The following is a 16,715-nucleotide window of genomic DNA, read 5'->3' as shown; positions in this document are numbered from 1 at the left end:
GCTGAGGCATAGTCAGGCATAACAGTGAAACAAGAGTGAATGACAACAACAACAACAACAATAGTGAACACAGTGAACGACAGTGGTTTACCACAGTTGGGATTACGGAAACGTGGCTCAAGGATGGCCAAGACTGGGAACTCAACATCCAGGGGTATTCGATATTCAGGAAAGATAGGCAAAAAGGAAAGGGAGGTGGGGTAACATTGCTGGTTAAAGAAGGGATTAATACAATTGTAATGAAGGATATTAGCTCTGATGATGTGGAATCTGTATGGGTAGAATTGAGAAATACTAAGGGGAAAAAAACATTAGTGGGAGTGGTATATAGACCTCCAAACAGTAAGGCGGAGGTTGGGGATGGCATTAAAAGGGAAATTAAAGAAGCGTGCAATAAGGGCACAGCAGTCATCATGGCTGACTTTAATCTACATATTGATTGGGCCAACCAAATTAGTAACAACACTGTGGAGGAGGAATTCCTGGAGTGTGTACGGGATGGTTTCCTGGACCAATATGTCGAGGAACCAACCAGAGATCAGGCCATCTTAGACTGGGTATTATGTAACGAGAAAGGATTAATTAGCAATCTTGTTGTACGAGGCCCCTTGGGTCTGAGCGATCATAATATGATCGAATTCTTCATTAAGATGGAGAATGAAGTAGTTGACTCAGAGACTAGGGTCCTCAATTTAAATAAAGGAAACTACGATGGTCTGAGGAGCGAGTTGGGTAGGATTGATTGGGGAATGTCACTCAAAGGGTTGACGGTGGATAGGCAATGGCAAACATTCAAAGACCGAGTGGATGAGCTACAGAATTTGTTCATCCCAGTTTGGCATAAAAATAAAACAAAAAAGGTGACTCAACCGTGGCTAACAAGGGAAATTAGGGATAGCATAAGATCCAAGGAGAGGACATATAAATTGGCCAGAAAAAGCAATAATCCTGAGGATGGGAGCAGTTTAGGATTCAACAAAGGAGGACAAAGGGATTAATTAAGAAAGGGAAAATAGAATATGAGAGTAAGCTTGCAGAGAACATAAAAACTGACTGTAAAAGCTTTTATAGATATGTGAAGAGAAAAAGATTGGTGAAGTCAAGCGTAGGTCCCTTACAGTCAGAATCAGGGGAATTTATAATGGGAAACAAAGAAATAGCAGACCAACTAAATTCATACTTTGGTTCTGTCTTCACAAAGGAGGACACAAATAACCTCCCAGAGATACCGGGGAACATAGGGCCTGATGAAAGAGTGGAACTGAAAGAAATCAGTATTTGTAGGGAAATGGTGTTAGGAAAATTGATGGGACTGAAGGCCGATAAATCCCCAGGGCCTGATAATCTACATCCCAGGGTACTTAAGGAAGTGGCCCTAGAAATAGTAGATGCATTGCTGGTCATCTTCCAGAACTCGATAGACTCTGGAACAGTACCCATGGATTGGAGGGTAGCTAATGTTGCCCCACTGTTCAAAAAAGGTGGTAGAGAAAAAGCGGGGAATTATAGACCGGTAAGCCTGACATCGGTAGTGGGGAAAATGCTAGAATCTATTATAAAAGATGTAATAGCAGAGCACTTGGTAAGCAGTGACAGGATCAGACAAAGTCAACATGGATTTACAAAAGGTAAATCATGCTTGACTAATCTACTGGAATTTTTTGAGGATGTAACTGGTAAAATAGATAAGGGAGAACCAGTGGATGTGGTGTATTTGGACTTTCAGAAGGCTTTCGATAAGGTCCCGCATAAGAGATTAGCGTGCAAAATTAAGGCACATGGGATTGGGGGCAAGGTATTGACTTGGATAGAGAACTGGTTGGCGGACAGAAAGCAAAGAGTTGGAATAAACGGGTCGTTTTCCGAGTGGCAGGCAGTGACTAGTGGGGTACCGCAAGGATCGGTCCTAGGACCCCAGCTGTTCACAATATATATTAATGATCTGGACGAGGGAATTGGATGTAATATCTCCAAATTTGCAGACGACACAAAGCTGGGTGGGAGGGTAAGCTGTGAGGAGGATGTCATGAAACTCCAGTACGATTTGGACAGATTGGGCAGAAACATGGCAAATGCACTATAATGTGGATAAATGTGAGGTTATCCACTTTGGTGGCAAAAACAGGAAGGCAGATTATTATTTGAATGGCAATAGATTGGGAGAAGGGGAAGTGCAGAGAGACCTGGGTGTTCTTGTGCACTAGTCGCTGAAGGTAAGCATGCAGGTGCAGCAGGCGGTTAAGAAGGCAAATGGTATGTTGGCCTTCGTAGCAAGAGGGTTCGAGTACAGGAACAAGGATGTCTTGCTACAGTTGTACAGGGCCTTGGTGAGACTGCACCTTGAGTATTGTGTGCAGTTTTGGTCGCCTTACCTGAGGAAGGACGTTCTTGCCATGGAAGGAGTGCAGCAAAGATTCACCAGGCTGATACCTGGGATGGTAGGAATGACGTATGAGGAGAGATTGTGTCGATTGGGATTATACTCACTGGAGTTTAGAAGATTGAGAGGGGATCTCATCGAAACCTATAAAATTCTGTCAGGCCTGGACAGACTAGATGCAGGAAGGATGTTTATGATGGCTGGGGAGTCCAGAACCAGGGGTCATAGTCTAAGGATAAGGGGTAAGCCATTTAGGACTGAAATGAGGAGGAATTTCTTCACCCAGAGAGTGGTGAACCTGTGGAATTCTCTGCCACAGAGGGCGGTGGAGGCCAGTTCATTAAATATATTCAAAAAAGAGTTGGATATATTTCTTAAGGCTAAAGGGATCAAGGGATATGGGGAGAAGGCAGGGACAGGGTACTGAATTTGGATGATCAGCCATGATCTCATTGAATGGCGGAGCAGGCTCGAAGGGCCGAATGGCCTACTCCTGCTCCTATCTTCTATGTTTCTATGTGAGGGTCGTCATCTGGACAATATGTTACCTGCGTAGCTGATCTTTTGATAGTACTACCAAAAAGCCTTCAAAAAGCAATCTTAAAAAGAAATGGTCGTTGTATTCCCAGTTGAAACAGTACCTGGGTGTTTTTAAAAACAAAACTGGATGAGGTGAAAACAGCCAATTAACAACCCTAGATATTGTGCCCAAGTTCATTTGAAGGAAATTTCAGTAGAGTTGATGCAACAGGGCAAAAAGCAAACAAAAATTAGAAGCTCACAAAACACCAGATGAAAGAAACAGAGAAACAGGAGCATGGAAGTTTTCTACATGGGGTATAAACGAGGAAAAATATACCAAAGGCAAGTAATCAAATACTCTTACGATAGCAAAATACTGCAGATGCTGGAAATCCGAAATAACAACAGGAAATGCTGGAAAAACTCAGCAGGCCAGGCAACATCCGTGGAGAGAAATTAGAGTCAACGTTTCGGGTCAAACCCTTTGTCAAGACTGGAAAAGCACAGGAAATGAAATAGATTGAAAGGCCAGGCTGGGAGAGAACAAGAGAGAAGTGAAGAGACATTAAGAGGTATTCAAAACGAGACGAGACCTGGAAGGGGGGAGGTATAGGGCAGGTGTTGCATCTCCTGCGCTTGCACGGGAAGGTGCCGGGTGAAGGGGAAGGGGTGCAGGGGGTGATAGAGGAGTGGACTAGTCAAATACTCTGCCTAGTTCATCTCCATGTATAAATTATTCTAAAGCAATACAGAAAATGGAGGTGGGAAACTCTGCAACACAACTCTGATGCCAGGCTGAACCACAGAAACAGAATCTTGGGTCCTGCTCACCGATGTTCAGTTTGGGTTCCGCAAGGACCACTCGACTCCAGACCTCATTACAGCCTTGATCCAAACATGGACAAAAGAACTGAATTCCAGAGGTCAGGAGAGAGTGACTGCCCTTGACATCAAGGCAGAATTTAACCGAGTGTGGCATCAAGCAGCCCTAGTAAAACTGAAGTGAAAGGATTCGCAAATTTCATGTCTCCCCCGAAGATTTACTTTTGATTTATTAAAGAAACCCTGGTTGGACTGAGTTTAAAACCCAGGGCTCAACAAGATGGCTACGGTCAGCCTCATGGCAAAAGCCTGTAAGTTTCAGTTTGGACTGACAAAGAAGGAATTTTCCAGAAACTCGAATGCAGACAGACCTCCTGCATTTATGCATGAGAAGCAAACCCAGTGGCATTTGGGCCTCTGATTAAAACCCATCAAGGTAATTGGCACCAGCAATCAAGAGCAGGCAACGCCTAGTCAACACGTAATGGGACAAGCTTAGCTGCATTTCAGACCTTCGTTAGAGAACATCGACACTGTTCACAAACGATCAACGGGGCATTCAGACTGGAATGGCCCCATCATGAAACCAGTTGGACAAAGGGGAACACTGATGAGACGTTTAAAACCGATTAACAACCATCCACGTCGACGGGCCCAGATCGGTACCCTTTGTATGAGTTTTAACACGTCCAGATCAGACAAAAGAATTGAGCTGATCTGGCGGGAGATCAGGGCTACCGGGAAGGGTATAGCTAGTCCCTCGGGGAGCCATCTCTCGCTCTCTCTCTCTCTCCCGCCTCGCCTCCGGTGCCCTGTCGTACCATCAACCCAGCGAGAGGATCGTCGACGAAGAACCCGTCCAGGGAAGTAGAATACCAGCAGTTACGTTTAAATTACTGGGGTATCTCTGCTTTGGGCGGTGAAAACCTAAAACATCGGCAGGCAACAGGGCACGGAGCAGGCGCTTCAACATCCTAGACTGGTGAGCATCAATTTTCTGGCCCATCACAAGACAACCTAGATAGGTGTAAAGGGTGGGAGTTAAGGGGAATTGCTAAAGTGTCATTTTAGTCATTTTCCCTCGATGCGTCCGTTTCTCCTCCCCCGTTAAGTGTAATTGTGTTGCATCCATCGTGATTTTTCTCTCTTTATAGTAATTGTTTCTCTATTCTAATAAACATTGGTTTTCTTTGCACCAAACCACTAGTCTCGTTTATCTATATTGCTACTTGTAAATAAGTCCGGTGGTCAGAACCAAAGGGGAAGCGATTCGAACCGCACGGGGCTGGACCAGCTCAGATACGACTGACTGGCCAGACACAAAACCCCAAACCAAAACCCCCTACAGAAGTCAATGGGAATCAGGGGCTAAACTCTCCACTGGCTGGAGTCATACCTATGTTAGAACTTGCTTCTGTGTCCGGTGTCCCATCATATCTCTAGGCCACTGTCCGATTTGGATATGCTAATATTGGAGATTAGTCAGGACAATGGAAGTAGCAACTAGCAGACATGTTGGCTACATCCCCTGTGAGGTGCGAGTATCAGGTATTGGCCAGAACAATGGAAGCACCCAAGCAGTATCACATTTACTATCTGGGATTGTCTAGGTTGTCCTGTTCCTTTTGTAATCTTTAGGCAGGATGTCAGGTTAAACTGATTAACAGTTAAACTATCAAGATGGCTATTATAAATAAAAACAGAAAATGCTGGAGATACTCAGCAGGTCAGGCAGTATCTGTGAAGAGAGAAACAGAGTTAACGTTTCAGGTCGATGACCTTTCGTCAGAACTGGAAAAAAGCAGGAAATGGAACAGATTTTTAAGCAAGTGTAGGGGCTGGGAAAGGGGGGGGGTGGGGGAGGGGATGAAAGAACAAAAGGGAAGGTCTGTGATAGGATAGAAGGCAGGAGAAGTTAAGAGACATTGAGAGAGATTCAAGGCAAAAGGAGATGGTAATGGGACAGGTTAAGAAACAAAAGATGGCTCTAGATGAAGTGTAAATTGCGCTGGCAGAATGAAAGACAGCTGCCATGTGGGAGGGAAGAACAGAAGGCACAAGCAAAAAGTGTGGATAAAAAATATATGATAGGGGTCGAGGTTAAGAGCTGAAATTGTTGAACTCTATCTTGAGTCCAGAAGGCTGTAAAGTGCCTAACCGAAAGATGAGCTGCTGTTCCTCGAGCTTATGCGGAGCTTCTGTGGAACAATGCAAGAGGCCGAGGACGGTGAGGTCTGAGTGGGAGTGGAGCGGTGAATTAAAATGACATGAGACCGGAAGCTCAGGGTCCCCCTTGCAGACTGAATGGAGGTGTTCTGCAAAGCAGTCACCCAAAATGCAATTGGTTTCCCCAATGTAGAGGAGACCACATCGTGAGCAGCAAATACAGTACAGATAAACTATCCCTTATCCACACTTCCCAAAACCAAAAACCGAAAATTTTTTCGTGGACCCTCTCTCAGTATTTCCAGTGTAGTTGTAGGGTAAACCGGGAATCTCGTAAGGTAAAAGGAGGTGCGAAGGGCTGGAACCGTGAGGTAAGTGCCTTTATTGCACTGCTTGTGGGCAAGGAGGAGCAGAAGTGTTTTCCTCAGGCTCAACAAGCTTCCCTACCCTCCCCAGCCCCGAGAAGTCCAGCTCTCCCCCCCCCCAGCCGGCGATATCCGACTCTCTCCCCCCCCCCCCGACCCCCGCGATGTCCGACGACTCCCCCCCCCCCCCCCCAGCGATGTCCGACTCCCCCCCACCCTGCCGTGATGTCCGACTCTTGTCCATTTCATCTGTTCTGAAATCCAAAAAATTCCAAATTCCGAAACACAGCTGGTCCCAAGGTTTTCAGATAAGGGATAGTCTACCTGTATACTAAATTGCAAGTACAGGAAACTTTGTGCTATCCGGCACCGACGGGACCGAGCAGTTGCCGTTCCCTCAAAACTGCCGGACACTCCAGCGCTGATGTTGAAAGATACGGAAGCTTTTGAGCTCCGTATCTGTCAACAAACCCGGTAACAGCTTCTAAACAGTCCAAGCGTCTCTGTAGCTTAGCAAGCTTCAGCAGACCTTGCAGAGCTTGACTGTTGAGAAAAAAAGCAACGAGAAGAAAAAAAACATAACGAAAACGGCTCCTGATTTTTGCCGGTGGCTCGAGCATTCCGGACAGTTAGCCTCCGGATAACACAAAGTTTCCTGTAGTACAAGTAAATTGCTATTTCACCTAGAAGGGGTGTTTGGGGCCCTGAACAGTAGGAAGGGGGGAGGTATAAGGGCATGTGATGCATCTCCTGCGCTTGCACGGGAAGGTGCCGGGCGTGATAGAGGAGTGGACTAGGGTGTCGCGGAGGGAGCGGTCCCTACGGAATGCTGAAAGGGGAGGTGAGGGAAGATGCGTTTGGTGGTGGGATCACGCTGGAGGTGGCGGAAATGGCAGAGGATGATCCGTTGAATGTGGAGGCTGGTGGGGTGAAAGGTGAGGACAAGGGGAACTCTTATCGTGGTTCCGGGAGGGAGGGGCGGGGGTGAGGGCAGAAGTGCGGGAGATAGAACGGACACAGTCAAGGGCCGCGTCAAACACTGTAGAGGGGAGTCCTCGTTTGAGGAAAAAGGAAGACATGTCAGAAGCACTGGTATGGAAGGTGGCATCATCAAAGCAGATGCGGCGGAGACGGAGAAACTGGGAGAATGGAATAGTGTCCTTACAGGAGGCGGGGTGGGAGGAAGTGTAGTCCAGGTAGCTGCGGGAGTCAGTGGGCTTGTAGTGAATGTTTGAAGATGGCTATTATGTCAAGTCTGGAGGTTTGGCGAGAAGGAACCTTGCTTCAATATACATTCTGAGCATCATGTGATATGACTCATGTTAAAGGGGGAGGGTACTTTAAGAGATTTCGCCTGGAAGGTTTTTGAACATGTGACAGATGACAAAAGACAAAAGAGAGATCCAAAAAGAACAGTTAACAGCCTTCTAGAGCTCACGGGACGGTCGAAAGTCCAACACCTATGGAGGCAAAGTTTGGTCACCTTCAGTCTGCAGGAAACCAGGTTGTATGAGTCTATTGTATAACCGTAATAGTTATTATACTATTGGCGTCCGAGTAATAAACTTGCATCTGGACAATACACTCGAGCCTGACTCACAAGGAATCATTTAATTGAGTTTAAGAGATTTCCTTACAACCGAGCACAAAGGAAGATAGTTGTGGTTGTTGGAGGCCAATCATCTCAGCCCCAGGACATCGCTGCAGGAGTTCCTCAGGGCAGTGTCCTAGGCCCAATCATCAATGCTTCATCAATGACCTTCCCTCCATGATAAGGTCGGAAGTGGGAATGTTCGCTGATAATTGCAGTGTTCAGTTCCTTTTGCAACACCTCAGATAATGAAGCAGTCCATTCCCGCATGCAGCAAGATCTACATGACATTCAGGCTTGGGCTGATAAGTGGCAATTAACATTTGTGCCACACAAGTGTCAAGCAATGACCATCTCCAACAAGAGAGAGTCTAAGCACCGCCCTTTGACATTCAACAGCATTACCATTTCTGAATCCCCCACTATCAACACCCCGGGGGTCATCATTGACCAGAAACTTAACTGGTCCAGCCGCATAAATACTGTGGCTACAAGAGCAGGTCAGAGGCTGGGTATTCTACGGTGAGTGTCTCACCTCCTGACTCCTCAAAGCCTTTCCACCATCTACAAGGCACAAGTAAGGAGTGTGATGGAATACTCTCCACTTGCCTGGATGAGTGCAGCTCCAACAACACTCAAGAAGCTCAACACCTTCCAGCACAAAGCAGCCCACTGCACCGTGGCTGCAGTGTGCACCATCTACAAGATGCACTGCAGCAACTCGCCAAGGCTTCTTCAACAGCACCTCTCAAACCCGCAACCTTTAGCACCATGAAGGACAAGGCAGCAGATGCATGAGAACATCACCTCCTCCAGGTTCCCCGTCAAGTGATAAACCATTTGGACTTGGAAATATATCGCCGTTCCTTCATCGTTGCGGTGTCAAAATCCTGGAACTCCCTCCCTAACAGCACTATGGGAGTACCTTCACCACACGGAGTGCAGCGGTTCAAGGCGGTAGCTTACCACCACCTTCTCGAGAGCAACTAGGGATGGGCAATAAATGCTGGCCTCGTCAGCGACACCCAAATCACATGAACACATTTTTTAAAAATTGTGTGGGGGACATCGTCTGGAAGTTACATCTAAAATGATATCCATTTTGCCAATGTCTATTTACAGCCAAATTTCCTGCCAAATTCATAAATTGGACCATAAAAATGGACATAAACAAGCCAAAATCCGCATAAACAATTGGGGCCTGAAGAAAGCGACGAGCTCACAACATAATCCTTTTTTAAGTATGAAAACTAAAGTTTCAAGACATCTGATTATCGTTCATGCACATTAGGCATAGCATGTTTAAGAACATGCAATCGTGGAATCAATCAAAATGCATTCAAAGAAACAGAAATTACAGTGCAGATCTCCGAGGATAATTTTATGGCAAGAGATATACAATATAAAATTTGAGATGTAATGGTGAATTTATAAAAACCTAAAGAACACATTTACAGTTTTGGGCTCCACATTATAAGAAAGATGTTGAGGCAATAGAGAAGGTACAGCGCAGATTCACCAGGATGCTATTGCTATGAGCACATCGTGAGCATGCGGTCTCCTCTACTTTGGGGAGACCAAACGTAGATTGGGTGACCGCTTTGCGGAACACCTCCGTTCATCCGTAAGCGTGAACCCGAGCTTCCGGTCGCCTGTCACTTTAATTCTCCACTCCACTCCCACAAGGGTCTCTCGGTCCTCGGCCTCTTACACTGTTCCAACGAAGCTCAACGTAAGCTCGAGGAACAGCACCTCATCTTTCGATTAGGCACTTTACAGCTTTCTGGACTCAACATAGAGTTCAACAATTTCAGACCATAACCTCGTCCGCCATATTTTGTTTTGTCTTCCCTTTTTTCTCTCACATGGTAGTTGTTGATGTGTCTGCCACCACCATTGCACCTCCTCTAGAGTCATCTTTTGTTTCTAAACTTGTCCCATTGCTTCTCCTTTTGCCTTGCACCATCATCCCTTTTGTCAGTCAATCTCTCCTGCCTTCCAGCCTATCACAGACCTTCCCTTTGTTCTTTCCTCCCCTCCTCCCTGTCCCTGCACTTGCTTAAAAATCTCTCTTCTCTAACCTTTTCCAGTTCTGACGAAGGGTCCTTGACCCAAAACGTTAACTCTGTTTCTCTCTCCACGATGCTGCCTGGCCTGCTGAGTGTTTCTAGCATTTTCTATTGTTATTTCAATTATATTTATATTTCAATCAAATATTCAACTATTTTACCATGTTCACAAAGAGCCATTATTACTTAAATTAGATCCAGTTAAAAGAAACTGAGAAACAGGATCTAGAGAACTTCCCTACCCCTTTGTTCCATTACTTCTTGGATGTCTGGCTTTGATGCAGAGTCCAGGAGTGCTTCAACATCATCAGTGGCTCTCATGGATTGTCCAACTGAAAGGATTTGGATTTTGGTGCTAACGTCATGTACCTCATTGCTTATGAAGGCTCCTGGCCCATCAATACCTGCAGAAATGGAAACAATCTTTTTTTTTAGTAACTCTCATTAATGATCATCATCAAAGATCACTAGTTCTATACTAGTTCTATAGTTCCACAGTTCTGGTTTGGTCTTCCTGCATTATGCTCCATCCACAACTAACAGGATAGCTGCCCAAACTACTTCCTTGTATCTGCCAATTTCACTCTGAAACCAGATGCTACAAAGTGCACAAGAATTGCTTGGGCGCCTCTTCCTTGCTTCTAATTACAGTCGGGTATGAAACAAGAAAAGACAACCAGACTCAGCTAAGACAGTAACCTTCAGCGCTTTTAAAAAGAAAGGCCTTGAAAATCCACTGCCCTTCTGGTATACTTCTGTTGTCACATTGGTGGGTGGCCCCTGGAAGGGCTTTAACTGGAAACTAGGCCAGGACCCAGGTATGCTGGGTCCCAAGTCTTATGTTGGCCTGTTTTGGGGGATGGCTTGGTGGGGGGGGGGGGCAAGAGAAAGAGAATGAGAACTTCCCAAGTTCAGAGTTCACACATTTTAGACCCAGCTAACTGTGATGGAATACACCTGGTCAGAATAGGCTATCTCTTCGACAATTGACAGTTGCATGGATCACTTGGGAGTCCAAACTGTGATCATGGCCTGGGCTCCCAAAGATTTAAGGGACAAATTTTCTTTTTAATATTCTAAAGCAGCCTTCTTATAAAGGGGGATGAGGGACAACAATTTCTTTCGAATGGAGGGGATGGGGAGAAAACTGTCTTTGGCTGGACATTTTGGTCCTCCTGGTACGGCGAACATCCGGATATGTCCCTGGTGTTGTGGGCTTCCACAATTGGTAGGAAAATTAACAAACCTTCCCCAACTGTTTCCTGACAACTTCTGACAGATGGTAGAAGTGCTTGCCCTAACATATGTGGGCATACTTAAATGAGGTGGTAATGACTTGGTGATATCATATGTCCCATTTTCATTGCTAATGCTCAGTGCTATATAAAATGGGAGTCCACAGAAAAGCTGGAAGTTGATTTAAAGCACCTGCCAGATACTTTACAAAGCTTATTTCTTAGCTGATTTTGGTCAAGTTTTCACTGATGGTAACTGCTTTACTATTTACATGTGTATCTTCTGCTGTGAGGCACCCATTAACCCTGCCCCCCACCCCCAATTCCCACTGGAAATACCCCTGTATCATTGTTTTTCAGAGGTAGAAGAGGAACAAAGGAGGGAGGCTAGGCAGCACAGGAAGTGCGTGGCAGCCACCCCCTGGTCCTCCCAAGATTATACAGACTCGGGAACTGTACTTGTGCAGGCTGCGCTTCACAAAGGAAGCCATCAATAAGTTATGCCACGTGCTTCAATCCGATCTACAACCTCCGCTCTACCAGTGACTCAAGATCAAAACTGCCCTTAACCTTTATGCAACAGGGCGATATCAGATTTCCACTGGGGACATCACCTAGGCACTGATGCATAGTTTGCTAGAGCAAGCCAGTTCATTCATTTTCCCATGGGTAGCATGACAAAGTACTGCAATTTTAAGGAGTGGCACAATTTCCCAAGATCCAAGGAGTCACAGATTGCACCAATGTGTCCATTACATGCTTCCTTGATCAATGCCATCACAGTCAATAGATTCCACTCGCTCACCAGCAGCACTACCTCACCTACAAGCTGCCACAATACCTTCATTTTAAGACATTGTAACTATAAAAATAATTATCTGTATATTAGTTCTGACTGCAGCCTGCACAAGTACGGTTCCGGAGTCTGTATAGTCTTGGGAGGACCAAGAGATGGTAGCCATGCACTTCCTGTGCTGTCAGCATACCCTGATTCAGAAAGCCACCTGAGTGACTCTAGGAATCAAAGTCTAACCTCCACAGCCATGGCTCATGACACCTTTGTGCTTTCCTAGGATACCAGCTGAGCATTGCTATAACAAGAACAATTCTTAAGAGCTATTGTTAAGCACACAATTTGAATGCTGAAAGTGCACTTCAGGTGTCCCTGTTCTGGGGTGTTTTGCAAAACAGTCCGGGTAAGCACTTGAGAATTACTGTTCTGACTGCCTGCTGTACAATCTTGTCGTACATAGAAGCCTCAAAGGAAGAGAGTGTTCAAGGGGTGTAGAGGAATTAGAAGACCGGCAACAATTTGAAGATGATGTGGAGACATCCACAAAAAGTCTGATACGAGGGACCTTCTCCTGACCACATCTGGCCATTGCATGAACAGTCCTATCTACATCATCCCTCTTTCCACCACAAGTATGCCATCATATATATCCTTTCTCTGCGCGCATCAACTCACACCGCTCCCATTCATACCACGTCGTTAAAATCACTTCCAATTCTTGCCAAAAAGTGTGTCTGCATGCACAACTTTAGTGCTACAATATTGAGATTTTCAGCCCATACTGTGTGCAGTTCTCACCACTGGTGTTATGTGATGCACAAACTTTTACAACTAATCTGGAGCTCCTTCTAAGTGTTACCTATGCAACAGGACTACGTGGGGTAGGGGGTTGGTGTGTTTCAATGTGATAGTAAAGTGGCTCTCATTTCATGGGAGCTAAGCCCAGAGATGGGCCTGCTCCTTTACTAGCGGGAAGCCAACATGCATTGCTATTCTGAGACATGCAAGTGCATCCCATCAGTACTGGGCACCAACACAGCATTGCCACTGATCTGCAGGAACACATACCTATTCTGCATTTCAACCTCAATCATTTAAAGGTCAGAAAAGATCTGGTACTAAAATCTGGCATTCCAAGCTGCTGTGGCAGCAGTCTCAACACCCATGGCAGATGCACAGACTGCTCTGCCTCCACTGAAATTTCACCTGGAGCTGCTAAAAACTCAAGGGTGGACTGCAATGCAGAAAAACTTTCCACGACAGTGCTACAGATGCAGGTTGTGAACTCCACCAATTGGCTCACCATCTGCTTCATGTTGTCAGAGACTATGCTCAGTTTCTGCACGTTTCATTGTCTGCAAGCATTGCTCTTTTAAAACCAAGACCCGTAAGATGAGAGTTTCCATGTCCTTCGAACAAAGAGTGCCATCTTCTGACCTTACTCAGGTTTTCTCCCTTATGCTTTGAGAGTCACCCAGCGCACTGCCCTCGGACTCATTAATCATGCCTCCTGGCTGGATGTCTCTAGGCTGGTGCATGGGAGGAAGACAGCAATTGATAGTGCGTATGGTAAAATGCTGGCAGAGTTGGAAACAGAGAATGCCAGCTTCCTGCTCTGCTGCTTCTTTGTCTGGCACATTTATCCTGTAGCCAACACATTATGCCAGAGCTTTGGAGCACATTTGTTTATTTAATCGTTTACATTGCAGCTTCCTCAATACTGTAGCGTGAGTATCTTAATTTTTTTTAAATCACCATTAAAGCAGAACGTTCATACTGAGGACAAGTTGCAAATCTAACTCTGTACATTGAAGATGGCTTTGAAACCTGAAAAAGTATAGAAGCTGTATTTATTGACATCAGCTGTCTCAATTTCTCCACTCTCCTCACTCGCTCTAATCTACCTCCCTCTTAATTTGCAGCACTCAGTTCTCTCAAGTCCAACCCTGACATTGTCATTAAACCTGCTGACAAGGACGACGCTGCTGTTGTTTGCGAACAGACCTGTACCTTGCAGCGGCTGTACGCCAACTCTCCGACACCACCTCCTACTTCCCCCTGGACCATGACATAAGAATTAGAGGAGTAGGCCATACGGCCACTTGAGCCTGCTCTGTCATTCAATTAGATCATGGCTGATCTTCGACTTCAATTTCACTTTCCTGCCCGATCCCATATCCCTCGATTCCTCTCGAGTCCAAAAATCTATCCATCTCAGCCTTGAATATACTTAACGACTGAGCATCCACAGCACTTTGGGGCAGAGAATTCCAAAGATTCACAACCCTTTGAGTGAAGAAATTTCTCCTCATCTCCGTCTTAAATGGCCGACCCCTTATTCGGAGACTGTGACCCCTAGTTCTAGACCTCCAGCCAGGGGAAACAATCTCAGCATTTATCCTGTCAATCCCCCTCAGAATCTTGTATGTTTCAATGAGATCACCGCTCATTCTTCTAAACTCCAGAGAGTATAGGCCCAATCTACTCAATCTCTCATCATAGGACAGCCCTCTCATCCCAGGGAGCAATCTAGTGAACCTTCGTTGCACCCCCTCTAAGGCAAGTATATCCTTCCTTAAATAAGGAGACCAAAACTGTGCACAGTACTCCAGGTGTGGTCTCACCAGAGCCCTGTACAATTGTAGCAAGACTTCCTTACTCTTGTACTCCAAACCCCTTGCAATAAAGGCCAACATGCCATTTGCCTTCCTAATTGCTTGTTGTACCTGCATGCTAACTCTGTTTCTTGTACTAGGACACCTAAATCTCTCTGAACGCCAACATTTAATAATTTCTCACCATTTAAAAAAGATTCTGTTTTTCTATTCTTCCTACCAAAGTGAATAACTTCACATTTCCCCACATTATACACCATCTGCCACCTTATTGCCCACTCACATAACCTGTCTATATCACTTCGCAGGTTCTTTGTGCCCTCCTGACATCTTACTTTTCCACCTAGCTTTGTATGGTCAGCAAACTTAGATGAAGGGACCGATTACATTCCATGAACTTGTGCTCCAGACTACCCTTGCCAATTTGATTTGCCCAATCTATATGCAGATTAAAGTCCCCCACTATTATTGTATCACCTTTGTTACAAGCTCCTATTCTCTCTCGATTAACACTCTGTTCAATGGTATAGCTACTGCTAGGGGGCCTATAAACTACTTCCACCACTGTTTTCTGCCCCTTGTTATTTCTTATCTCCACCCATACTGATTCGACTTCCTGATCTTCTGAGCCAAGATCCTCTTACTACTGTCCTGATGTAATCCTTAATTGCCAGGGCTACTCCCCCTCCTTTTCCAGTCTGCCTCTCTTTGATATGTCAAGTACACTGGAATATTTAGTTCCCAACCCTGCTCACCTTGCAACCGTGTCTCTGTATTGGCTATTAGATCACACCCATTTATCACTATTTGCGCCACTAATTCTTCTGAATTGTTACGAATGCTTTGTGCATTCAGGTAAAGAGCCTTTAGTTTTAACCTTTTACCATTATTCCCTGCTTTCATCTTATTCGCTGATGCATAATTACCTTTAAACTCTGTCCCTTCCTGTCGCACACTGCTTATCTTTACCCAAATCGCTACACTGCTCCATTGCCTTGACTTTTCTCTTTAGATTTCTAAATTTCCCCTCACCTGACCCCTCCCTCCCTCCCCCCCCCACCCACCTTTTTAGTTTAAAGCCCTATCGACAGCCCTAGTTATTCGATTCGCCAGGACACTGGTCCCAGCTCGGTTTAAGTGGAGACTGTCCCAACGGAACAGCTCCCTCTTTCCCCAGTACTGGTGCCAGTGCCCCATGAATTGAAATCCCTTCCTCCCACATGCATTTAACTCTCTAATCCGCTTGTGCCTATGCTAATTTGCATGTCGCTCAGGTAACAATTAAGAGATTATCTTTGAGGTCTGCTTTTTAATTTGGACCCTAGCTGCTCAAACTCTCTCAGCAAAACCTCATTCCTAGTTCTACTGATGTTGATTCTTGCGTGGACCAGGACATCTGGATCCTCCCCCTCCTTCTCCAGCTGCGAGGCGATATCCTTAACCCTGGCACCGGGCAGGCAACTCAGCCTTTGGAACTCCAGAACGTGGCTGCAGAGAACAATATCTATCCCCCAAACTATACTGTTCCCTACCACTACAACATTCCTTTTCACTCTCCCCACTTGAATGGCCTCCTGCACCATGGTGTCATGGTCAGCTTGCTCATCTATCCTGCAGGCTTTTCCCTCATCCACACATGGAGCAAGAACCTCATACCTGTTGGACAAGGGCAAAGGCAGAGGTTCCTCCATCACTGCACCCAGGGTCCCTTTGCCTGCCTGAGTTGCAGTCACACCCTCCTGTCCCTGACCACAAACCAGACCTGTACTATTACCTAACCTAAGGGGTGTGACTGCCTCCTGGATCAAAGGGTCCAGATAACTCTCTCCCTCCCTGATGCCCTGCAATGTCTGCACCTCTGACTCCAGCTCAACAACTCTGAGCTGAATTTCCTCAAGTTGCAGACACTTACTGCAGACATGGTCATCCGGGATCACAATGCTCTCCACAAACTCCCACACGCTGCAGTTGCGGCACACCACCTGCACTGCCACCATCGAACATCAAGCCATCGTTTCCCAGACCATCACTGACCTAATCTCCTCTGGAGATCTTCCCCCACCCCATGGCCTCCAACTTCAGTCCCCCAACCCTGCACAGCCCACTTCCTCAAGATCCACAAACAGGACTGCCCTTGTAGACCCATCATTTCAACCT

At 45.8% G+C, this 16,715-nt stretch overlaps 1 protein-coding gene across 10 annotated transcripts in view; it reads right to left on the bottom strand.

The window, feature by feature from the left end:
- LOC147106155 (tubby-related protein 3-like) overlaps positions 1-16,715 on the bottom strand; it is a 204,447-nt gene that overhangs the window by 98,384 nt on the left and 89,348 nt on the right. For 9 of the 10 annotated variants that reach the window (XM_086009002.1, XM_086008999.1, XM_086008996.1 and 6 more), the window contains one exon: positions 10,158-10,319. The exons of the other annotated variant lie outside the window; for it this stretch is intronic. In XM_086009002.1, the coding sequence (XP_085865128.1) occupies positions 10,158-10,319 (162 nt within the window). The remainder of the gene's footprint in view (positions 1-10,157; positions 10,320-16,715) is intronic. 10 annotated transcript variants of the gene reach the window in all.

This window comes from Somniosus microcephalus, chromosome 16 (assembly GCF_052327205.1).
Source record: "Somniosus microcephalus isolate GS21.2 chromosome 16, FLI_Smic_1.0, whole genome shotgun sequence".
In the NCBI taxonomy this organism is placed as follows: Eukaryota; Metazoa; Chordata; class Chondrichthyes; order Squaliformes; family Somniosidae; genus Somniosus; species Somniosus microcephalus.
Note: the sequence above shows the minus strand (reverse complement) of the source record. Positions and strands in the feature narration are given on the sequence as shown.